Source organism: Pelophylax lessonae, assembly GCF_965119305.1.
Source record: "Pelophylax lessonae genome assembly, chromosome: 3".
In the NCBI taxonomy this organism is placed as follows: domain Eukaryota; kingdom Metazoa; phylum Chordata; class Amphibia; order Anura; family Ranidae; genus Pelophylax; species Pelophylax lessonae.
In genome coordinates, this window is record NC_138770.1 from 408,233,945 (window position 1) to 408,259,010 (window position 25,066).

At 42.6% G+C, this 25,066-nt stretch overlaps 1 protein-coding gene across 1 annotated transcript in view; it reads right to left on the reverse strand.

Moving 5' to 3' along the window:
* ROS1 (ROS proto-oncogene 1, receptor tyrosine kinase) overlaps positions 1-25,066 on the reverse strand; it is a 229,385-nt gene that overhangs the window by 185,920 nt on the left and 18,399 nt on the right. Inside the window, exons 2-3 of the mRNA XM_082249088.1 lie at positions 7,205-7,274; positions 1,276-1,424 (exon numbers count right to left, since the gene is read on the reverse strand). Of these exons, the coding sequence (XP_082105214.1) occupies positions 1,276-1,424; positions 7,205-7,274 (219 nt within the window). The remainder of the gene's footprint in view (positions 1-1,275; positions 1,425-7,204; positions 7,275-25,066) is intronic.

Sequence of the window (25,066 nt, forward strand, 5' to 3'; positions counted from 1 at the left end):
TCACTGCTTCTACTCCCCTGGCCCGACTCCCGCTGTGTCTGAATACAGCGGGAGCGAGTCTCCGGCGGCGCACACGCGGCGCCGAGAGGGGACGGGATCCAGCGACGTAGGTCTACGTCGCTGGACGATAACGAGCCACTTTGCCGCAGTACCAGCTCAGTGAGCGGTCGGCAAGTGGTTAATTAGACAGTTTCTGTGGCTGATTAAGGTGGTAATTAAACTCACTCGGTGCCTTATTTACATTAAATTAGCCTCAGAACCTGAGTCATTCATATGTGTTTGGTTTTAAAGAGGAGGTGGCAACCCTATGTTAAAATTAGGTAGCAAGAGCAGTGAGAACTGTAAGGTCCCGTTCATATAGGCTCTGTCCAGTCTGATCAGCAGGGGACTCATGAACAGATCCCCTGCTGACCAGAAAGAAACAGAACAGATTTCACTTTTGTAACATGCATGTCTGTTCAGTTCAGTAGCTGTAAGATGTATCTGGACCTTAAGAGCCGGTTCTCACTGCCACGACTTGTCAGGCGACTTGTAGCGCTCCATTCTGTGCAATGGAAGCGTTCTAATCAGAGCAACTCAAGTCACTCCGACTTAGAAAAAGGTTCCTGCACTACTTTGGGGTGAAGTCGGATCGGCTTGCATTGACTTCTATTAGAGAAGTCGTTGGCAAGCCGCGATGAAGTCGTGCTGCACGGGCGGCTTCAAAGATGGGGCAACTTGGAGTCGCCTCGGTGTGAACCAGCTCTTACAATTACTTCATTTTTGTGGACTTGTTTGGAGGTAATGAGTCTGTTTACTTCCGTCTGCCCATAAACTAACATGGAGCTTCTGATCGGGTCCACCTGAAAAACTGACAAGCAGACTTGATCAGGCTACCCATGTGAAAGAGGCCTAACAGTGACAAAAACCACAGCAACCAGTAACAATTTATGCCTGATCAGACCACAGTTACCCTAAACTCTAATAAATTGCATTGTGCTCTCTTTTACATATTGTTTAGTACAACCCCAGAAATACAAGTGAACCAGAAGAGTAAACTTATCTCTGATTACTTATGAAATACTTGGCCTGTGTTATTGGAATTTCTTATTTTAAAGGTACTTTCGTAAAGGTGGCCATAGACGGATTAAAATTCAGCTGGTCCTGCAGGGACTGGCCAAATTTCATTCAGTTTGTGGCCGTCCCTGTTCAACAGAAGTCAAACATTAGATCACCTTCTATTGAATGGACTGGTTCAACCACAGCATGCGTATAAGTGAATGTTGTACACATTACCTGGGTATATTCCCAATCCCCTGGAATGCTGACATATTTACTCTGAATTATGTATGTTACTTCTGATATATTTGCTGCATTCCACCTTAATGTTATATTGTGTGACCCAACAGAGGATAAAACAGGAGGTGTTGGTTCAAAAACACAGTCTGTAAAAGAAAAAAAAAACGTTAGATAATTTTGACAAATTGTGTTAAATTTTTGTTAAATCAAAGTAGAACAAATAAATTGTTGCTTAAATGTGTATTCTATAAAAAAAGGTTTACTTTGGTAACTACAATTTTGTTTTAAAAAAAAAGTACCGTGCTGTATGTAAGATTGCATTAAAACTGAAAGCAGATATATACCCTCAAAAGGATGCTTATTTTCTTAAATCCTATTCATTCACCCTCCATACTACAACCTCTAATATTTGGAAACTTATGGGCCATACACACTATAAGATTTTTCCTTTAGACTTACCAAAACCATATAATATGAGGTCAAAGCTAAACACTTTAAATTTTTATGCAATCTGGCAGGCCCTTGCACTACATAGAAAAGGTAAATCTGAAGGAAAAAGTCTTCAGAAAATCTTATAGTGTGTATGGCCCTTAAGTTTGGTCATAACCAATCATTGGGTTGATTTACTTAAGGCAAAAAGGCTGTCCACTTTACAAAGGAAGTTGTACTTTGCAAGTGAATTGTACACAGAGCCTAATTGAAGAGATAAAGCACTGCTGACTTCAATCTTTCAATCATGTGCAAGCAAAAATGCTGTTTTTTTTTATTTTTCTTGCAAATGATCAGATATTTTCTGAATTGTGAAATTTCACCACATTCACTAAGCTCTGTAGTAAATTCCCTCACACAGTACTTTACAACTTTGCTGGCAAAATCAACAGCCTATTTGCCTTTAAACATGTGCGGTTCATTCCCGAATCGAAATTCGAACACATTTTTAGTTATTCAGAAAGTCTGATGTATCTGAATTTCCAAATGACAATAGTAGTTAATTTAAAGGAATCTGAAATAACAAAATTACATTTCTGATAAAATTCTAATTTGAATGGAATTTAAATTGTTTTTGAATTGTTTTGGAAACAAATTAGAAACGTTTTCAAATTAAATTTGAATTTCCAGATAGAATAAAATAGAATAGAAAATAAAGGAATAGAGCAGAAAATAATATAATAGAAAAGGAGAGAATAGAATATAATAGAAAAGAGTAAAACAGAACAGAATAGAAAATAAAAGAATAGAAATAATAGAATAAAAAATATAGAATTAGAAAAAAATGGAATGGAATTTGAATAGAATTTGAATTATTTGAATTTTCCTAATTCAGTTGAACTGAGGATAGAATACAATAAAATAAACAGAACAAAATAGAATAGAAAATAAAAGAGCAGAATAAAATTGGAATGTGGTTGGAATGGAATTCAATTCCAATTTGAATAGCGTTTGAATCTATTTGAATTTTCCGAATTCGGTCGAAATGAGTTTAATTCAACCGAATTTGGAAAATTCGGATCAACTCGAATTCGACTAAATGAATTTCAAAACAAATTATTTTATGTAAAAAAAAAAAAAATGTTTTCGTTCTGCACTTGTCTATTTGCCTTTAGTAATTTAACCCCTTATGTCATTGCTGAATAGCTCACAGTGTTAAATCAGCAGTCTTGGTGCCCTTTCAATTACCAATACTTCTGCAGTGTGCTGCATGGAAATGGAATACAAGTATGTGCTCCCAATACTGCCTTATACCTAAACGCTATAGATTAAATTATTCAGTACCAAAGGAATCATTGTATCAAGTTTTTTAAATATTATTCTAGGCCATGACACACTCATCAAGAACATGCAGCTTTTTTTTATTAGTGGTCTGTTGCATGTCTTATCTCTGTTTTGCTAGTTGTAACTTGCAATTGATTTACAGTAACATATATGATACACATAAAATAAGCCTGTACTGAGAGGCCATTTAAAATGTGATTGCTGGCCTCTCTAAAAATTGCTTATTGTCTGGATTTTTATACTAATGCAATTTTTTTCTTTTTTTTTTACTTTTCTAAAATGATTGGCCTTGCAAATTAGGCATCCTAACTCTACTCTGACATCCTGCATTCCGGGCATTCGTCCCCAGGCGCATACTGCCCTAAATGTTAGTACACTTGGTGCACCATCCAGCCCCGTCCAGCAGCACCAGCTGTCATCCTCTCATAGTATTTTACAAGCAGGGCTGGATGGTGCACCTATGCCTTCCACCCAAACCTAAACACCGAAGTCTTATGCACAAAGGTGCATGAGGTCAGTGTGTATTAGGCCTTAGCCAGCTACATAACTAAAATTTAAGCCAGAGATAGCCAGAAAGCTAGCATTTTCAGGAGGATCACAATGGCAGTCTACATGTTTTTATCACTACATATGTACTTTAAAACATGCAAGTTTTCATTTCAATTATATCTATTTTGATACTTAACGCACGCTTTATCTAACATGTATTCTGGAACACTGGGCCAACCATTGAACTAAAGGCAACACTTTTTTCTCATTTTGGGTAAGGGGGTGTTATAACCCCCTTAAAAAATGTTTTACCATCTGTGTCCCATTGGAAACATTTTACTTCACTTTCTGTCCCATAACCACAACAGGAAGTAGCAGGAAATCCCTCCAAGTAAGAGAATCCCTGGTTGTCACTAGGGCCACCATAACTAGTGTCCTCATTGAAAGATTTCCCCACTATTCCTGTTCTGGGGACAATGCGACATTTTGGACTTTCTTTTACTTTCACTTACGGTGATAATGGTAAACATGACAAACAGTGACGCTGAATCTTCCTAACTGGGGCACAAACAGCAAAAAAAAAAAACTGACAGGTGGTCTAATCCCTTTCCACTGTTTCCAAAACCAAAAAAAAAACATTTCGGGCTTTAGTTATTCTTTAAGAGGCAGTAAAGGAAATCTGTACTGCTAGAAATATGAAGTTAGCCTTTGCTGACCTCCTTCTGAGAATGTTAGTTTGCTAGCTGACTCTGGCTTCCACACTTTTTGCGTCAAAGACCTGGCAAAGGATTTACAGTAATACCTTGGTTTTGGAGTAACCCAGTCTAACCACTTGCCGACCGCCGCACGACTATTTACTGCAACGGTCAGCCCCTCACAGGCAAAGTGACGTAGTACTATGTAGCTTGCCTGTGAGGCTCTAGGGAGCGAGCACGCGCCGCTGGAGGCGCGCTCCCGCTCGCTCTCGGACCTGCCCCCCCGCGCGTGTGACAGGCGGACTCGATGTCCGCCGGTCACTTGCGATCGTCGGTTACACCGGGAGAAAGGCAGGCAGCTAATGTAAACAAAGCCGCCTGTCATTTTCCCCTGTGTAAAAGCAGAGATCATACGGTCCTGCTATGTAGGACTGTAGATCTCTGCTGTTACACACACAGCCACATCCAATCACAGTTAGAATCACGCCCCTAGGGACACACTTAACCCCTCCCTCTCCAATAAAGTTAACCCCTTCCCTCCCAGTGTAATTTTTACAGCAACAGTGCATATGTATAGCACTGATTACTGTAGTAATGTCACTCGCACCCCCAAAAGTGTCAAAAATGTCAGTCAAGGGTCCGATCTGTCCGCCGCAATGTCGCAGTACCGCAAATAAAATCGCAGATCACCGCCATTACTCGTTAAAAAAAAAAAACAATAAAAATGACAAAAAATCTTTCCCTTAGTTAGTAAACGCAATAACTTTTGCGCAAACCAATCAAAATACGCTTTTTGCGATTTTTCCAAACATATGTAGCAGAAAACAAATTGGCCTAAAATGTTAAAAATTTAGATTTTTACTTTTTTGGGGGGGGAATTTCATATAAAAAAATGTGAAAAATATTGTTATTTTTGCAAAATTGTCGCTCTTTTTTTGTTTATAGCGCATGATCAAAAAATCGCACAGGTGATCAATTACCACCAAAAGAAAGCTCGGTTTGTGGGAAAAAAGGACGTCAATTTCATTTGGGTACAGTGTCGAACGACCGCGCAATTGTCCGTTAAATTCACGCAGTGCCGAATCGCAAAATAGGCCCTGGTCAGGAAGGGGGTAAAATCTTAAGTGGTTAAGAGCGTTTTGATGCAAAGACTGTCTTGATATACAAGCAGTATTACACTCATAATGTTAAAGCGCTTAAGTACAGTATAAGCATGCCCTCTCCTCTGTTATATAACAATATGTGTCCCTGTGCCTGTGCTGTAAAAAAAAAAATGCAAATTATACCTTATACCAGAGTGTCTCCCGGCGCTCACGTGACTCCTCGTCTCTCTGCTCACCCGGGCGGACGTGACTCCTCGTCTCTCTGCTCACCCGGGCGGACGGGGCCGAGCACTCCCGCTGACCTCAGCTGGGGAGGAGAGGAGCAGAGAGCCGAGGAGTCACGTGAGCGCTGAGAGATGCTCTGATACAGTATAGGTAGAAATCGGCATCTTTTATATACAGCACAGGCATAGGGACACATAGCGTTATATAACAGAGGGGATGGCATGCTTATACAGTACTGTACTATAGCTATGACAACAGTTTGAGTTTCTACTATTTCTTATGGGGAAAATTGCTTTGATACACTGGTGCTTTGGATTACAAGCTTGTTTCTGGTAGGATGTATGCTCACAAACCAAGGTATTACTGTTGATTAGAGCCCCGTTCACACCTGAGCGATTTTCAGGTTGTAAAACACTCAGCTCTGAGGCTCCAAAATGCCCATCAAGTAAAATTCCATTTATTTTAATGCCCCCTGTTCACATATGAGCACTCTGTCATCTGAAGCAAAACACCAGAAGCTCAAAAAAGTATATAAGCTTCTTTTTGGCAGATTACAAGTGTTTTTGGCCCCATAGACTGCAATAGAAATGCTTGACTTGTGCAAAAAAACTCTTGTAAAATGTTCAAATAGCAGCTCTCCACCCCTAATTTCCTCTCCCTCTCCTCCCCCAAGTGCTTTCTATTGGCTAAACAAATAAACGCCTAAAGCTGTAAAACGCTTGTAATACATTTACATAGTTAGTGAGGCTGAAAAAAGACATCAGTCTATCCAGTTCAACCTAAGATGAGTGTGTGTGTGTTTATGCCAATAACACCTTGAATACCCTTGTATGTTGTGGTCATTAAGGTGCCCATCTAATAGTTTTTTGAAACTATCGATGCTCCTTGCTGATACCACTGCTTGTGGAAGAGAGTTCCACATCCTTACTGCTCTGAGGGTATAGAACCCTTTATGCAGTTTACGGTTAAACCGATTCTCTTCTAATTTTAGCGCATGGCCGCGAGTCCTTTTGTATTTCCTTTCACTGAATAGTTTGTTCCCTATGCTAGGGTCACAGTACAGTATTTGTATATTGATATCATATACCATACTGGCTTCTAAAACGCTTTAAAAAAGCTTGCAAAAAGCGCCCCAAAAAAAGTAAATCCATATGCTCAGATGTAAATGAAGCCTAAAAAGTCAGGACTACTGGTCTGCATACTTGTTTCCAGTACAGATTCAGAAAGTAGTAAAGATATTAGATCAGCAAGACAGCCAGAGAACTGGTATTTTCAAAAGAAGAGGACATGAATACCATGTCCTCCAAATGCTCTCATTAGAATAGATGATAAAGAAAAAAAAATCGCTGTAACAGTATCATCCTTCAAGTTTAAAGGTTACTGATACAAAAAAGTGTCCCAGATATCTCCGGTAATAAGCTAAAGTGAAGCTGACAACCAGTAACGGCCTAAAGCAAACATCTGGCTTTTTCCTTATAACTGGGCTTTAGTCATTCAATTATTTGCACTGTATTATTGCTCTAAAAGTCTATTTGCTAAGATGAGGAAAAGGAAATGAATAAGCCCAGCTGACAAATGAGCATATTAGAATCCACTTATTCCATAATAAATAGGACTCCTATCCATGAGACTTATACACACCTCCTGTGTAGACTTGTTTGTCACCGAGGGAAGCACTTACATTAAAGCAGGAGCTATTACAGGGTGTAATCTGTAGAAACATATAGAAAATACAATCATCAATTATCTATTCCAACATTATCTAATAAGTTACTGTATATGGATAAATAGAACATTTCAAAAAATAATCATATACATTCCACCTACATGCAAAAGGCAAAAGATTCCATGCTGGCATGTTCACATATTTACTTATTGGAAATGTCCCAAGCTAACTTTGCCTCTACATGCTTAGAAGGGAATAATAATGAGCAATGCAATAAACATAATACTGCAAATGTAAGTATATAACTCTAATGCATATAACATGTAAATATTACAAGCACAGTGCTCTGAACACAGGATATTTCTTGTGCTGCCTGTAAAATCTCTGATTCTTCCTAGGAACACAGCCATTTCAGCATCATTATCAGAAACGGTGCAGTGCACTGGACATATAGAGGACGCAAACAGCAACAATCATTCATTTTTTTACCCATTCCTTTTACTAGATTCAAATTCACCTCCTCTTCACTAGGGATGATCGAACTTTTGAAAAGTTCGGTTCGACCAGAACACCCGAACTTCACGAAAGTTCGGTTCGGATTTCAGAACCCCATTGAAATCAATGGGACCCGAACTTCTGTAATCAAAAAACACCATTTTTAAGCCCTAAAACCCAATAAATGCCCCTAAAAAGTGCCTAGGGTTCTGGGTCATGCCCCAGGGACTATTAATCACACAAAAAAAAGTTCTTAAAAATTGTCGTTTTTGATAGATAGCCAATTATTGAAAAAATAAAAAAAAAAAAAAAAAAAAGAGATTTCTTTGGATTTAGTGTCTGGGGGGTCTAAAAGTTGTACCTGTGAAGTTTCAGCTCTGTAGCATGTCCAGAACCAGAATTACAGCATACCAAACCTTCAAAAATGACTTTTTTGCTTAACCGCACCTTTCTTTTGCTCCTAATCAACGGCTCAGCCAATGTGTATGATGGGGACATAATGCAGTGCACTGGGAACAAGATTAGAGGTTTTTTTGGAAAAAGGTGCTGTCTCTTTAAATGTGCATATAATTAACGGGTGTATTTCCACAATGGGGCTTTTATTACCAAATGTTTCAAGAAGTCCAAAGATGTATGTAATTGCACTTTATTTCATGTAAAATGGTGTTTGGTGCACTTTAACTTGAAATCTCACAAGAAACAGACATATATGCACGGATACATTGAGGGTTAGGGGTAGGGGCCACAATGTAGTGCAGAGTGAACAAGATTAGAGATGTTTTGGATGAATACTGTTGTCTCTTGACTTTGAATAGAAGTAAAGGATGCTTAAAAATTGGGCATTTGGTGGTGCGGACGATGCCTTGACACCATATCCCTATGAAAGTGCTGGTAATGAAAGCAATAATTGCCTTTGTAAGGAAAAAAATTACAATGATATGCATCTGTGTGACAGGTGCGCAAAAATTGTTGTTTGGGTGTTGGCGGAGCCATACCACTGTAAGCCCAAAGAGCTGGTGTTGAAGAAGGCGTAAAAATTATGAAGGTGTGCACCTGTGGAACAGGTGCGCAAACATGGTAGTTTTGGTGTTGGCGGAGCCTCCCCACCATAACCCCAAAGAGCTGGTGTTGAAGGAGGCCCAAAAATTGTAAAGGTGTGCACCTGTGGAACAGGTTCGCAAACATGGTAGTTTTTGTTTAGCATAGCCTCCCCACCTTAACCCCAAAGAGCTGGTGTTGAAGGAGGCCCAAAAATTGTAAAGGTGTGCACCTGTGGAACAGGTTCGCAAACATGGTAGTTTTTGTTTAGCATAGCCTCCCCACCTTAACCCCAAAGAGCTGGTGTTGAAGGAGGCCCAAAAATTGTAAAGGTGTGCACCTGTGGAACAGGTTCGCAAACATGGTAGTTTTTGTTTAGCATAGCCTCCCCACCGTAACCCCAAAGAGCTGGTGTTGAAGGAGGCCCAAAAATTGTAAAGGTGTGCACCTGTGGAACAGGTGCGCAAACATGGTAGTTTTTGTTTAGCATAGCCTCCCCACCTTAACCCCAAAGAGCTGGTGTTGAAGGAGGCCCAAAAATTGTAAAGGTGTGCACCTGTGGAACAGGTTCGCAAACATGGTAGTTTTTGTTTAGCATAGCCTCCCCACCTTAACCCCAAAGAGCTGGTGTTGAAGGAGGCCCAAAAATTGTAAAGGTGTGCACCTGTGGAACAGGTGCGCAAACATTGTCGTTTTTGTTTTAGCATAGCCTCCCCACCTTAACCCCAAAGAGCTGGTGTTGAAGGAGGCCCAAAAATTGTAAAGGTGTGCACCTGTGGAACAGGTTCGCAAACATGGTAGTTTTTGTTTTAGCATAGCCTCCCCACCTTAACCCCAAAGAGCTGGTGTTGAAGGAGGCCCAAAAATTGTAAAGGTGTGCACCTGTGGAACAGGTTCGCAAACATGGTAGTTTTTGTTTAGCATAGCCTCCCCACCTTAACCCCAAAGAGCTGGTGTTGAAGGAGGCCCAAAAATTGTAAAGGTGTGCACCTGTGGAACAGGTGCGCAAACATTGTCGTTTTTGTTTAGCATAGCCTCCCCACCTTAACCCCAAAGAGCTGGTGTTGAAGGAGGCCCAAAAATTGTAAAGGTGTGCACCTGTGGAACAGGTGCGCAAACATTGTCGTTTTTGTTTTAGCATAGCCTCCCCACCTTAACCCCAAAGAGCTGGCGTTGAAGGAGGCCCAAAAATTGTAAAGGTGTGCACCTGTGGAACAGGTGCGCAAACATTGTCGTTTTTGTTTTAGCATAGCCTCCCCACCTTAACCCCAAAGAGCTGGTGTTGAAGGAGGCCCAAAAATTGTAAAGGTGTGCACCTGTGGAACAGGTGCGCAAACATTGTCGTTTTTGTTTTAGCATAGCCTCCCCACCTTAACCCCAAAGAGCTGGTGTTGAAGGAGGCCCAAAAATTGTAAAGGTGTGCACCTGTGGAACAGGTGCGCAAACATTGTCGTTTTTGTTTTAGCATAGCCTCCCCACCTTAACCCCAAAGAGCTGGTGTTGAAGGAGGCCCAAAAATTGTAAAGGTGTGCACCTGTGGAACAGGTGCGCAAACATTGTCGTTTTTGTCATAACCAAAATGAGGTTCTGTGAACGTAAAGAGAATGAGAGGAGGGTTTGAGGGTGGCACCATGGTCCAGGCTTAAACTGAGGCTCAACTGCCACATCACAACGATAGCCTAGTCTACAAGGTCTGCATCAGGTGCATCAAAGCTTGATATCCACGACTGATTCATCTTAATGAATGTCAAACGGTCGACTGAGTCGGTGGAGAGTCTAGTTCGATGGTCTGTGACGAATCCTCCTGCTGCGCTGAATGCCCGTTCCGATAGGACACTGGAAGCAGGGCAGGCCAACAACTCCATGGCATACTGGGCCAGTTCTGGCCAGTGGTCTAATCTTAAGACCCAGTATGCCAGTGGATCGGATTCGTCACATGAAAAGCCCTCTGTGTCACTTTGTGCCCTCACGTAATCGTCCACCATGTGATGCAGACGCTGTCGATGCGATGTGGCAGCTGAGAGGCCTGGGCGGTGAGGACTAAAAAAAGACCGAAAGGCATCCGTCAACCGCACACCTTCTCCAACGCTCCTCTCGTGACCACCAGTAGAATCCATGGTAGGTTGTCCCCGCCCCTGCACCCTACGGGAGTCGGGGAACATGTTCACCAGATTCCTCTTGAGACTGTCCTCAAGGGATTTGATCCTGTGGACTCTATGGGTGGATGGGAAAAGCTCCGAGACTTTACACTTGTACCGGGGGTCAAGTAGGGTGGCCAACCAATAGTGGTTAGTCTCTTTAATGGCCTTGATTCTGGGGTCCTTTCGCAGGCTCTGGAGCATGATGTTTCCCATGCGTCACAAATTAGCGAAGGCCTGAGAAGCTGACTCCTCGGGGTCACTCATAACGACATTATCTTCAACGGGCTCCTCCTCCTCCCAGCCACGTACTACTCCAAAGTGTCCCGAGGGAGTCAAACTAGGCCTTGCAGATTGCCGCATGTCTTCCTCCTCCTCCTCCTCAAACCCTGCAAAAGTTCCCGCAGAATCGTCCTCCTCCTCCTCTTCCACCCCTGGATCCTGCTCGGGCCTCTGGGAGCTAGGCATAATGGGGTCAGGATTCTCAGGATAAAGGGGGCCTTGAGAGGCAAGGAAGTCCTCCTCTTCCTCCTGCTGCTCTGCCTCCAGTGCCCTGTCCATAATGCCACGCAGAGTGTGCTCCAACAAAAACAGTACCGGTAGGGTGTCACTGATGCATGCGCTGTCCCGGCTGACCATCCTTGTGGCCTCCTCAAATGGCGAGAGGACAGCGCATGCATCCTTAATCAAAAGCCACTGCCGTGGTGAAAAGAAGCCCAGGCGCGCAGAGCCAGTGCTGGTGCCGTACTCGCATAGGTATTCATTGAGGGCCCTCTGCTGCGTGTACAGGCGCTGCAGCATAGCCAAGGTGGAGTTCCAGCGGGTGGGCATGTCACAGATGAGGCGGTGTACCGGCAGGTGAAACTCGCGCTGCACTTCGGCCAAACGTGCAGTGGCACTGTACGACCGCCTGAAGTGACTGCACACCCTTCTTGCCATCCTTAGCACATCCTGCATTCCCGGGTACGAGTTCAAAAACCGCTGTACCACGAGATTCAGGACATGCGCCAGGCATGGCACATGGGTTAACTTTCCCTGACGAAGGGCGGCCAGGAGGTTTGACCCATTATCAGTAACCACCATCCCTGGCTGCAGCTGGCGTGGTGTCAACCACCTCTGGGCCTGTGCCTGCAGAGCCCCAAGAATCTGAGGGGCAGTGTGCTGCCTGTCCCCTAGACACACAAGCTGCAGCACTGCGTGACACCTTTTGGCCTGAGACATAGAATAGCCCTTTGAACGTTTACGTGGTATCTCATCATATTCAAAGGACCATTCTGCAGAGGAGGGCATGGAGGAGGTAGAGGAGGAGGAGCAGGAGGGGGTAGAAGTGATCGATCTACCCGGATCAGCGACACCACCAGCTGTTTGCAGACGTGGGGGCAACACTGGCTGCAGCACCGAGCCCTGGCTACAATCCCTTCCACTGGCAAGCAGTGTCACCCAGTGAGCAGTGACAGAAATGTACCGTCCCTGCCCATGTTTGCTTGACCAAGTGTCAGCCGTCAAGTGTATCTTACGGCTGACTGACTTGGCCAGGGATGACACTACATTGCCTTCCACATGTTGGTATAGGGATGGCAGGGCCTTACGGGAAAAGTAATGCCGACTTGGCACCTGCCACTGTGGAACTGCACATTTTGCGAAGTCACGGAAGGGAGCAGACTCTACCAGGTTAAATGGTAATAGTTGCAGAGCCAGTAGTTTAGCCAAACTACTGTTTAGACGCTGGGCATGTGGGTGGCGGGGAGTATACATTTTTTTTCGTTCCAGCATGTGTGGAATCGAAATTTGGCGTCTAGATGATACAGCTGGTGGTGTGCTGGAGGTAGATGCGACACTGCCTGCTATATCATCATCCCTGCCAGTGGAGGCTGCCAACAGGTGACGAGTGACTATAGCAGGGCCAGGAACAGACTGATGTGCAGGTGGAGCAGGTGGAGCAGATGGAGCATGAGGAGGAGCGCGAGGAGAACTAGGAGGCCGACTGACCAATCTTTGGCCCTTTTGTGGGTTCTTTAAATGCTCCTGCCAACGGGCCGAGTGGTGGGTTGTCAAATGCCTGTTTAGGCAGCTTGTACCCAGGTGGTTGACATTTTTGCCACGTTTTATACCCTTCTTACAAATCTTGCAGATCGCAACTGTTTTATCTGCATGGGATGTCTCAAAAAAGGCCCAGCAAGATGAGGTGTGTATAGTGGCCCGGGAGACAACAGGTGCGGCCTTAGATGGAGTAGGCCGTCTGCTCTCCCCTCTTGCTTGCTCTGCCTCCTCCTCAACCTCAGACCCAACATCTGACTCCATCAAAGACTGAGCATCAGGCCTGGCCTGGGAGACAACAGGTGCGGCCTTAGATGGAGCGGGCCGTCTGCTCTCCCCTCTTGTTTGCTCTGCCTCCTCCTCAACCTCAGACCCAACATCTGATTCTATCAAAGACTGAGCATCAGGCCTGGCCTGGGAGACAACAGGTGCGGCCTTAGATGGAGCGGGCCGTCTGCTCTCCCCTCTTGTTTGCTCTGCCTCCTCCTCAAACTCAGACCCAACATCAGACTCCATAAAGGACTGAGCATCAGGCTGGAGTAGATGGCCGACACTGTGGTCAAACAGCTCAGCTGACTCCTCTGCCATGTCTGAAATTGGGTCTAAGGGAGGACATGAGGTGGACATGGACTCATCTGTATTTGTTCTGACAACTGCAGAAGACTGACCACTTTTCTCTGCCTGGGTCACTGTAGTTGCAGATGATGCCGATGATGAGGGTTTGTTCATATAGTCCACCACCTCCTGTACATACTGTGGACGTATAGCTTGGCCACTGCCGGAGAACAATCCAAATGGTGGCCTGGCTGAGGACTGACCACCACGTCCACCCCTGCCTCTAGACACCCTAGAAGCTGTGCCCCTTTCCGCAGCAGGGCCACGTATGCCTTTTCTTGGTCTACCAGGCATATTTGTCACTGATGCGTTGGCAACTGTGTGCGGTGAAAAACGCACACTGCTATGCGACCCACAGTTGTCGCTGGATACAGCACAGCAGTTGCGGTTCACGCACAGTAGCAAAGCCTTTTGCACAGTGGACCTAACGCTTTGAACAACAGGCGTTAGGTTGTCACTGATGCGTTGGCAACTGTGTGCGGTGAAAAACGCACACTGCTATGCGACCCACAGTTGTCGCTGGATACAGCACAGCAGTTGCGTGTCACGCACAGTTGCAAAGGCTTTTGTACAGTGCACCTAACGCTTTGAACAACAGGCGTTAAGTTGTCACTGATGCGTTGGCAACTGTGTGCGGTGAAAAACGCACACTGCTATGCGACCCACAGTTGTCGCTGGATACAGCACAGCAGTTGCGGTTCACGCACAGTAGCAAAGCCTTTTGCACAGTGGACCTAACGCTTTGAACAACAGGCGTTAGGTTGTCACTGATGCGTTGGCAACTGTGTGCGGTGAAAAACGCACACTGCTATGCGACCCACAGTTGTCGCTGGATACAGCACAGCAGTTGCGGTTCACGCACAGTAGCAAAGCCTTTTGCACAGTGGACCTAACGCTTTGAACAACAGGCGTTAAGTTGTCACTGTATTTTGCTGCCTAGCAAGCACGTATACCTGCTGTGATACAGCAGCACTGTGCCACGTGCTCACTAAACAGAACCCTCACACTTTCCCTACAGAAACTAAATTTTCAAATCTAACTAATGTAGTACAAAGTTCCCTAACTACACTAGATATCCCTTTCCACTAAATAGAAAGCTCCATACAGCAGAAGACTGACACTGTCCCTTAAGTTTTTTTTTTTTTTTTTTTTTTTTTTTTTTTAACTCTAAGAACCAGCACAATCGCTGTATCTAACTACACTGGCTGTAAGCTAAATACAATTCTGCTATATGGAGCTTTAGAACCACTCGATATGTAGGAAATGTAGTGTAGCAAGCAGGAGTCAGACAGAACTGCTTCAACTCTCTTCAACAGGCTCTGGATAACTGTGCTAGGGGTTAGGCGGGGCCATCTTATATAGTGTGGGGCGTATTCACTCCTGATTGGCCTCTGGTCCCCGTAGTCACTCCAATCACGTTCCTAGGAGACTCCTGCCCCCTCATTGGCTTTTGCAGACGTTTCTGGGCCAATCACGGGCTTTTAAAGCCCAGTTCCTGTCCCAGTGCATTTTGGGCGGTTCTGGTGGCCGAATACCGAACTTTTGCCGCAAAAAGTTCGGTATTCGGCCGAATATCGAACATCCAATGTTCGGGTCGAACCGATGGTCGACCCGAACCGTTCGATCATCCCTACTCTTCACCACATCCAATCAGAGGACACTTTGAATTCATTCATCAAAATATTGAATTGTGCCTGTGGCAAGCGGTCCACCTCCTGTGTTTAGAATACAGCAGGGCAGCTTCTCAGTTCTGGACCTGGAAGCTAGTGGAGATCACTGGACTAGCAGTGACTACTTCAGTGGTTTCCAGATTCCAGGGGCATCAGCTAAGTATGATATATGTATAGTTAGATTGGGCCAAGTTGGACATTGAAACAAAACTAAGTGACTCAACTATGCACAAAAACATAGGAATTGGGGTGCAGAAAACTGACAGCAGATGCTCTGGACTAATGAGTCAAAAGGCAGTTTGCTCATGAAGGGCTGGAGTGCGCTACAATAAGGAGTGTCTGCTGGGAACAGTGAAGCATGGTGGAGGTTCCTTGCAAGTTTGGGTTTTTGCAAATGGAGTTGGATATTTGGTCAGGAGCAATGGTGTCCTCAAAGCTGAGAAATACAAGCAGATACTTATCCATCATGCTGTGCCATCAGGTAGGTGTGTAATAGGCACCAATTAAATTCTGCAGCAGGACAATGACCACAAACATACAGCCAATGTCATTGAGAACTATTTTCAGTGTAAGGCTCCATGTACACGGGACGCTGGAAATGGCCGTTTAGGAGCAGTTGGGCGTTTTTTTTAGAAGCCCCTGAACCCATCTACATTTTATCTTATCTGTCCAAGTACACCAGGTCGTTTGCGGTCGTTTGCGGGCAGTTGCGTTCAGGGACTGTTTTTAGAACGCAATTATTTGCGTTCGAACGTGTGTTTCCCGGCGTTTCAAACGCAAAAACGCGACCGAACGCGTCCGAACGCGATGACCCGCGTTTGGCATTCGCGTTTTTCCATTTTAAAGGGGAATAATTTTTTTGACCTCTAGGAACGGTTCTAAACGCAAACGCCCGCAAACACCCGCAAAACGCCCGCTAAACGCCTGCTAAACGCAGGTACAAACGCGACCGAACGGACGTTTCAAACGTCCTAAAAATTCCAGCATTCAAAGGGACTTTTAACAACGTCCCGTGTACATGGAGCCTAAAGAAGAACAAGGAGTCCTAGAAGAGATAGTTTGGCTCCCTTAGAGCCCTGATCTCAACATCATTGAGTCTGTCTGGAATTACATGAACAGACAGAAGGATCTGAGGGAGCCGACATCCACAGAACATCTGTGGTTAGTTCTCCACGATGTTTGGAACAACAACTGCAGAGTTCCTTTAAAAAGGCAAAGGGTGGTCACAACAAATATTGATTTTATTTAGATTTCTCTTCTTTTCATTTACTGTCTATTTTGTTTATTGATAAAAATAAACTATTGAGACTTTGTCTACTAACTATTTTTCTACAAGATGGCGTTGCCAATTAGTCATGCGTGACTGCAACTAGATTACAAATTAACAGAAGTTGTAGTCTTGTAGAAGGATTCTTACTACAAATGTTTGTGGGCCGCAACTACAAGGCCCATAAGGACCTGAGAGCAGGAGGGACCATATAAAAGTAAAAGCCTTGGAAGGAGTCGGCAGTTGGGGAAGCGTGCCAAACGGGTAGGAGAGAAAGAGAGCTATGCTGTGCCAAGCCATACTGTACTGATCCGTGCTGTGTCAAGCTGTGTAGTGCCAGAGAGAGAGCAGGTTGCTGTGCTTGATGCTGAACTAGGAGGCTCATCGAAACTGGGACATCTGCATCCAGAGTAGCTGCCCAAGTCACCACCCCATTTTCCGCCATCTGCTGTACTGCTGCATTAGGGGGCTTTCCATACAGACCAGGTGCACTTATAGGCTTGATCCCGAGAAGGGCTGTGTGAGTCTATTGACACATAGCGTGGCACAGCCCCGCCCTCCACTCTCTGCTCACAGGATTTGATTTTATGATTATAAAAGTTACAAAATATAATTCAAGAATACAAAAATTGTACAAATCGGATAAAACACTTGTCTTTAGCTAGATAGGTGACCTTTAGACTGTAGAGCAGGTTAAAAAAGGAATGGTATTATTAATGATGTTTGTTTGACATCAGCATTTTGACTATATTGATCCATTGTGACCTTTCCAGGTGCAGTTGTCTTTGGTGGCTTTCAATTATGCATACGTAATGTATTGACTGTACAGGTCTGGACTAGTCAAATGCATGCGCTAGACAAATCAATTAAATGTGACAAACAACTTGAATAATATAACTGGAAAAAGATGTTCATCTTCTTTATGTAGGTACCTACAGTATATAGTGAGTATAAGTGCAGCGCTAATGATTATAATTAGACAATCCAAAATTCAAAATACAAACAAAGGAAAGCTCCTCATATAGTGATCAAAGTGTATATACAGTCCGAAGAAAGAGTCCAAAAATCAGTTGTCTGGTTCATATTGGTTGATTATTTGAGGTACCTACAGTGATATCGTAAATGGAGAAATTAGGCTCCATGTACACGGGACGCTGGAAATGGTCGTTTAGGAGCAATTGGGCGTTTTTTTCAGAAGCCCCTGAACCCATCTACATTTTATCTTATCTGTCCATGTACACCAGGTCGTTTACAGTCATTTGCAGCAGTGTTAATTTCATCGACTAAAACCGACTAAAACGTTTTCGTCGACTAACACAATTCAGATGACTAAAATACGACTAAAACTAAAATGGCATTTTAGTCTTAAGACTAAAATATGACTAAAACTAAAATGGCATTTTAGTCAAAAGACTATAACTAAAACTAAATCGAAATTTGCTGCCAAAAATTAACACGGGTGCATGCTCAAAGCATAAATAATAACATATTAGATTTTTCACTCCAGTACCAGCAGCAGTATATAATGAGTTTGGAAATTGTAGAGAAATGCTTAAATAATGCATTACAAATTACAATTGAACTACACCCATTCCATTATAGATGACTAAAATGAGTTTTAGTCGACTAAAATGTAGGGCGTTTTAGTCGACTAAAATATACTGGAGTTTTAGTCGACTAAATATGACTAAAACTAAAACACTTGCAGAAGACTAAAATGGGACTAAAACTAAAATGCCATTTTAGTCCTAAGACTAAGACTAAAACTAAATTGAAATTTGCTGCCAAAATTAACACTGATTTGCAGGCAGTTGCGTTCAGGGCAGAGGCGTAACTAGAGCCTTCAGGGCCCCGATGCAAGAAACCATGAAGGGCCCCCCCAGATCCCTGGCCGGGGCCCTTCCCTTCAAGCCCAGGGCTCTTCCCACTAATCCTGGGGCTCTTTATTCTCGTTGCATGGCCTTTTATTACGGTCCCGCAGCAGGATCCTTTCACAAGTTCTGCAGTGGGCTCCCTTCCTGCAATCTTGGGGCCTCCCCACAGTGGTGCAATGCCAGGGCCCGGTCGCAAGTGTGACTTTTGCAATCCTGGAAGTTCACCCACTGGTTTGCTACTGGGCCCCCTGGAGCATGGGGCCCGGTAGCAATCGCAACCCCTGCAACCCCTGTAGTTACGCCCCTGGTTCAGGGACTGTTTTTAGAACGCAATTATTTGCGTTCGAACGTGTGTTTTCCGGCGTTTCAAATGCACAAACACGTCCAAACGCGTCTGAACGCATCCGAACGCATCCGAACGCGATGACCCGCGTTTAGCGTTCGCGTTTTTCCATTTTAAAGGGGAATAATTTTTTTGACCTCTAGGAACGCTTCTAAACGCAAACGCCCGCAAACGCCGCTAAACGCCCGCTAAACGCGGGTACAAACGCGACCGAACGGACGTTTCAAACGTCCTAAAAATTCCAGCATTCAAAGGGACTTTTAACAACGTCCCGTGTACATGGAGTCTTAGGGATCAGTACACTATGAAGGTACTGTGTAGGCTTATGATGTGGCAGTGTGGAAGTGTGGGATTAGTACTCGCGAGAGACAGTAATGTACAAATAATAAACCAATACTTTATACCTGCGCATCCCTTGATTAATCAAATAATCACTGTGAAATCGTATTCGTGCAAAGTGAATAAAAGATTATAGAATGTATATAATGATATACCAAGATTAATATGATTAATTATTGTGAATCTAATTTATATAACAGTAAAAATTACAAGTAAAGCAGCAGGTTAAAAAGCCATTTAAGGCCAAACTATGTGAAAGTATATATTGCTATGAAGTAAACCGGGCTTTCAAACACTGTTTAATACATGCTGTTAGTGTTATTGTCCATCAACACCAATATGCTTATAATAGTGATATATTCGTGAAAATTCCAACTTCTCCAAAAAAAAAATAATGTGACCCCTGATGACATCGGACGTTCTGACGAAATGCGCGTAGAGTAACACAACGTGACATGTCACTTCCTCTACTTGGAACGCAGGTGGAACGCGGAACGGTGTCCCTGCTGTAAGAATCAGCCTCATGTCTTTTACGATCTTGTAAGTGTTTTAATTCAATATGCGCTACCAATAAATAGAAAATACTATACTATAAAAGGCCCTTTGTTCTTTACATTCTATGGCTCAAACCCTGGAGTCTAAATGGATTTAATGGCACCAGCGGAATATATCTTTTGGCATGGGGGAGACCTCATTGATTGGATATGTATAAATAGTTTTATTTCTGGCAAGTAGGCATTTAATTTACCAGTGGTGGAAGATCACTCCTCACAGCCCACGTTTTTTTTTGGAGAAGTTGGAATTTTCACAAATATGTCACTATTATAAGCACTTTGGTGTTGATGGACAATAACACTAACAGCATGTATTAAACAGTGTTTAAAAGCGAGGTTTACTTTAGAGCAATATATACTTTCACAAAGTAATGTACGAATATTGGGCTCAGGTTGTAAGTGCAACAATTCTTACTGCACAAAGCTATTACAGGAACAGAGAGTCAATTTTAAAATTAAATCGTGTTCAAGTTTAAATTCCCCCCATAAAAATCTAAAAATAGCCACTAACAAAGATGTCATAAATACTTTTTTTTACTCCTGGTGCACACATATTTATAGCTACCAATTTGACGGTTTCCAGCAATGAGATAAATGTTTGTTATTTCCTGCAAGATTACTAATCATAATCCATCAGGTTAACACTCTAGTTTTGCAGCTCTCAGTTAAGGTTCAAATCCTGCCAAAATGCTATCTGCATCAAGATTGTATGTTGTCCTTATGTCTGTGTGGATTTCCTCAGTGTTCCACTTTTCTACCACAAAAATATAAACATATTAGACAGCATACAGTATGTAGCCCAAAACAATTAAAATAGTACTGAGCAAATGCCCCATACACCTGTATCATTCAGATCAGCATGTGGATAGACTGGTGCAAGACAAAAAGGATCAACTTGTCAGGCTCCTGTAGACTTCAATAAAATGGCAGCCATCAATACACGGACATGACTCCCTTTTGCATGAATGTGAATAGAATGGGGGAAATTTGGCTTTAGCTCCTGTTCTCCACCTGTAGACTCGTTCCTCAGACCCGATTCCTGTTCTCCACTCCTCAGATTTTAAGGACTTCATAATAGAAGCATATTTTTTGCACAAGATATGATTGTATACTATTGTAATAATACAGCGCTTGCCAATAAAAACCATATAAACATAACGTGCTCAAATAAGTATATATAAAAAACGTATACAAAGTCTTTCAAAAGTTCTCATTAAAGTGCTCAAGTGCTCTAAACTCCAATAGTAAGGTGCTGAATTGTTTCATGTAAAGATGCTGTGAAGTGTGCCACACTCCCCTCTCGTATCCCCACTCACCGGAGAGAATGGACCCACGGCTTTTCAGTCTGGGGGTCGACCAAACTTGTATCTGGTGTTGTGGATATCAGGCCTCTTAGCGTTAAGATCGAGTCTCACCTATAATACTCTTGGGGCAGCTTTAATATCCTCCAGGCTCAATAAAAAAAATAATGCTCATAGTGAAGTACTGTAAAATTAATGTTTATTTGGGCAAAACGGAAAGAAACTTACAAAATTGTAGATAAAAGTGGGCATAGACAATCATGAAGCTCTTCCGGGTTCACCGCTATTCAGCGTGCATTCCACTGAGGATGGAAGTGACTTAGTTAGTTTGACGGAACTGGAAATACGTCAACCCGTTTCGCCCCTCCTCCATCATCAGGGACTTCATTTCCGGTTCACAAATGGACTAATTTATATGAATGGGTATAGTATCTCCCTCTTTGATTGGCCAATCGGACTACAGCAATTGGAATGGCTATACTTGCTCCACGTCCTATACCCAAATTACATCACTTCCTGAATACATTGCAATATCGTTTATCTCATGAACTGTGCTATTATTTAAAAACACTTTATTATGCAAAAAGTAGCTATACAATCAATCCACTATTCTATCAAACAACTATGATATATTAAATAATACAAAAATTATAGAAGAAAAGGTATATAAATGAAAAGGTTATTTTATAAAAATAAATAATAAAAAATAATAAAGATAAAGTATGAATCAAAATGAATGAAATAAAATGAAAAAAATAAAAATAACAAAAATAAAATGAATATAAAAATAGAAATAGATATAAAAATATGAATATAAATGAAATGAAAATGAAAATAAAAATAGACTTATTAGAGAAAAATAAAATGAAATGAAAAATACCATCAAAAGAAAATAAAAATAGAAAAAATAAATGTATAGAAAATAATAAAAATAAAAATAAATAAGTACAAAAAGTGAAAAAAAACATAAATGAAAATAAAATAAAAATAAATTAAAATTTGTATTTTTACCAATTGGATAAGAAACAATTCAGATCTAACTCTATATTTAACCCCAATGGGCTCAAAGTTACCAGCCGATAAATCCATTGAGTTTCATTCTGGGAGATCGCCTTTTTAAGATTGCTCCCTCTCCAATGTGCTTCAACTCTGTCTATACCACAAAAAGTCAAACCACTAGGGACCCTGTCATGGAACAATCTAAAGTGGTTGGACAAACTGTGGTGCTTGTACCCATTTTTTATGTTGTTCACATGTTCTCTTAACCTTACCCCTAGCCTCCTTGTGGTTCTACCCACATATAGGAATCAACAAGGACAAGCAAGAAGGTAGGTAACATGTGTAGTACCACAGGTGATACATTTCTTAATTTCAAAGGACCCTCCTCGAGAATGGGATACAAAGCGTGTAATTTTTCTTTTCCTATATTTGGAAGTCCTACAGATCACACATTTACTACAACTAAAAAACCCTACCTGATCTAAAAATGTACAACTCTTCTTAGGGGGGTTTATAACAATGTGGGCTAACCTCATCCGTAACGTTGGGGGTTTAGTGTACATAAACTGAGATTTGCTAGGCAGTATTCTTTTTAACTCTTCATCCTTTAACAATAGAGGTTAGTGTTTTCTCATTATTTTTTCAAACTGTTTGCATTGACAAATAAAACCTGACATAAAAGCCACTCCATAGTCCTTTTTCTTAATTTCCTTCTTTTTAAACAGGTTATCTCTATCTATATCTCTTATTGTTTCCTTTGTTCTTTTTAAATCATTAACATTATACCCTTTTTCTTGGAACCTCTCCATAATGACTTCTGCCTGTGTGTCATAATCCTCTTTAGTATCACTTTAAATGATGTAACGTTTACAGAAGATGAATTAAAGGTTTTAGAACATGGTTTAAAATACGCCCCGGATAGGAATTTGATTACATTTGAACTTTTTATTGATTTTCAGAGATTTATAAGAAAATTAACATTTAGAAATATTATGCAAAAGGTCAAAAATTATTAATCAGGAGGTATATTATTATCAACACACCCAATTAAGGAACAATTCTTTCTTTAACCCCAAGATAGCCAATAATCATTTTACAGAGGTTTTCAAAGCTATGGTGGAACATGATTTGGAAAGATTGAGGATTAACTGAACCAGACGAAAAAAAGGATATAGAGTGATATGAATAAAGTGTTTTTAAATAATAGCACAGTTCATGAGATAAATGGTATTGCAATGTATTCAGGAAGTGATGTTATTTGGGTATAGGAAGTGGAGCAAGTATAGCCATTCCAATTGCGGTTGTCCAATTGGCCAATCAAAGAGGGAGGTACTATCCCCGTGCATATAAATGAGTCCATCGGTGAACCAGAAATGATGTTCTTGATGATGCCCTGGAGGAGGGTTGAAACGCATTGACGTATTTCCAGTTCTGTCAAACCATGGACGTTACCCATGCCGAATAGTAGCGTACCCGGAAGAGCTTCATGGTTGTCTATGCCCGCTTTGATATAACATTTTGTAAGTTGCTTTGAATTTTGAGCAAACAAAAATAAATTAATTTTACAATACTTCACTATGAGCATTATTTTGTTTTATTGAGCCTGGAGGATAATAAAGCTGCCCCAAGAGTATTATTGGTGAGACCCAATCTTAACGCCAAGAGGCCTGATATCCACAACACCAGATACAAGTTTGGTCGACCCCCAGACTGAAAAGCTGTGGGTCCATTCTCTCTGGTGAGTGGGGATACGAGAGGGGAGTGTGGCACACTTCACAACATGTTTACATGAAACACTTCAGCACCTTACTAATGGAGTTTGGAGCACTTGAGCACTTTATATGAGAACATTTGAAAGACTTTGTATATGTTTTTTATATATACTTTTTTTTTGAGCACATTATGTTTATACAGTATGTTTTATTGGCAAGCGCTGTATTATTATAATTGTATTTTTTGAGGTGTAATAGCACTGGGCGGACAGCAGCTGCAGATATTTTGGAATCACACACACATAGCCTGAGTATTTATAGGTTTTTATGATTATATACTGTATATAATTATACATATACAGTATGTTGATACACATCCCATGTTCTGATTCAAATGTCGCTTCATGCATTGACATACTTCCTTAGACCCAGTCTGTCCAGACAATATAGTCACCTGCTGAACGGGCACCATTCACAGGAAACTCTTCAATTAAAACAACACAATTTTACTTTAGCTAATTGCAGTACACAAAATGTTTTTCCAGTCCTTTGAAGTGTAAAAAGACAATGACTACACTTCAGGTTCCGGCGCCGCATGGAGTAGTTGAGCACTACTCAGCTCCCGCGGCGTGGCTCCTAAAATCGGCATAAAAAGCCGGCCCGACACCTCCAGCCTGCCCCATTGGCACTCCATCTGCCTTCCGAACCTCCCTGGACCCGGCACAGCCCTACATCTTGCTCCGCCATGGAGCGCTTCCTAGAAAAGGCGGCGCCGCGACCTCCGCCGGGCACGGCCCAAATCGAGGCCGCGGTCGCGGCCTGCTCCGCGAAATCGCCTGCTCCTGCTGCCATGGACACCTCCCAGCAGCCCGAGGAGAGCTCGCAGCCGGCCTCTGCCACATCCCCTACAGCTGCGGACCCCTCCACGGATCGGATCGCCCAGGCAGTGGTCGCCCTGCTCACACCCACCATCAAAGCTTCTGTGGAACAAGCGGTGGCTGCAGGCATGGCCTGCATCAGGAAAGAGCTGGAGTCTCACTCCCGTCGCTTAAATGAAGCTGAAGGTAGAATCTCCAGCATAGAGGACGAAATCTACCAGATGCAGGGTACAGAACAATCCCAGGATAAGCTCAATAGGGTGATAATGGACAAGCTTGAGGATTTGGAGAACCGATCCAGACGGAGCAACCTTCGGTTCATAGGGATCCCGGAATCTGTTGCCCCCTCGGCTATCCCTGAACTGTGTGCACGCAAAATACCGGCTGCCCTGGGCCTGCAAGGGATATGTGTGGTGGAACGGGCGCACAGGATGGGACTCTATTCTGAGGAACGAAAGACCCCTCGCCCAATAATCGCTAAATACCTCAACTATGCGGACAAATCAGCCATCTTGCAGAAATTCCGCCAAACTCCACACTTCCAAATAGAAGGTATGAAAATACTGATCTTCGCTGA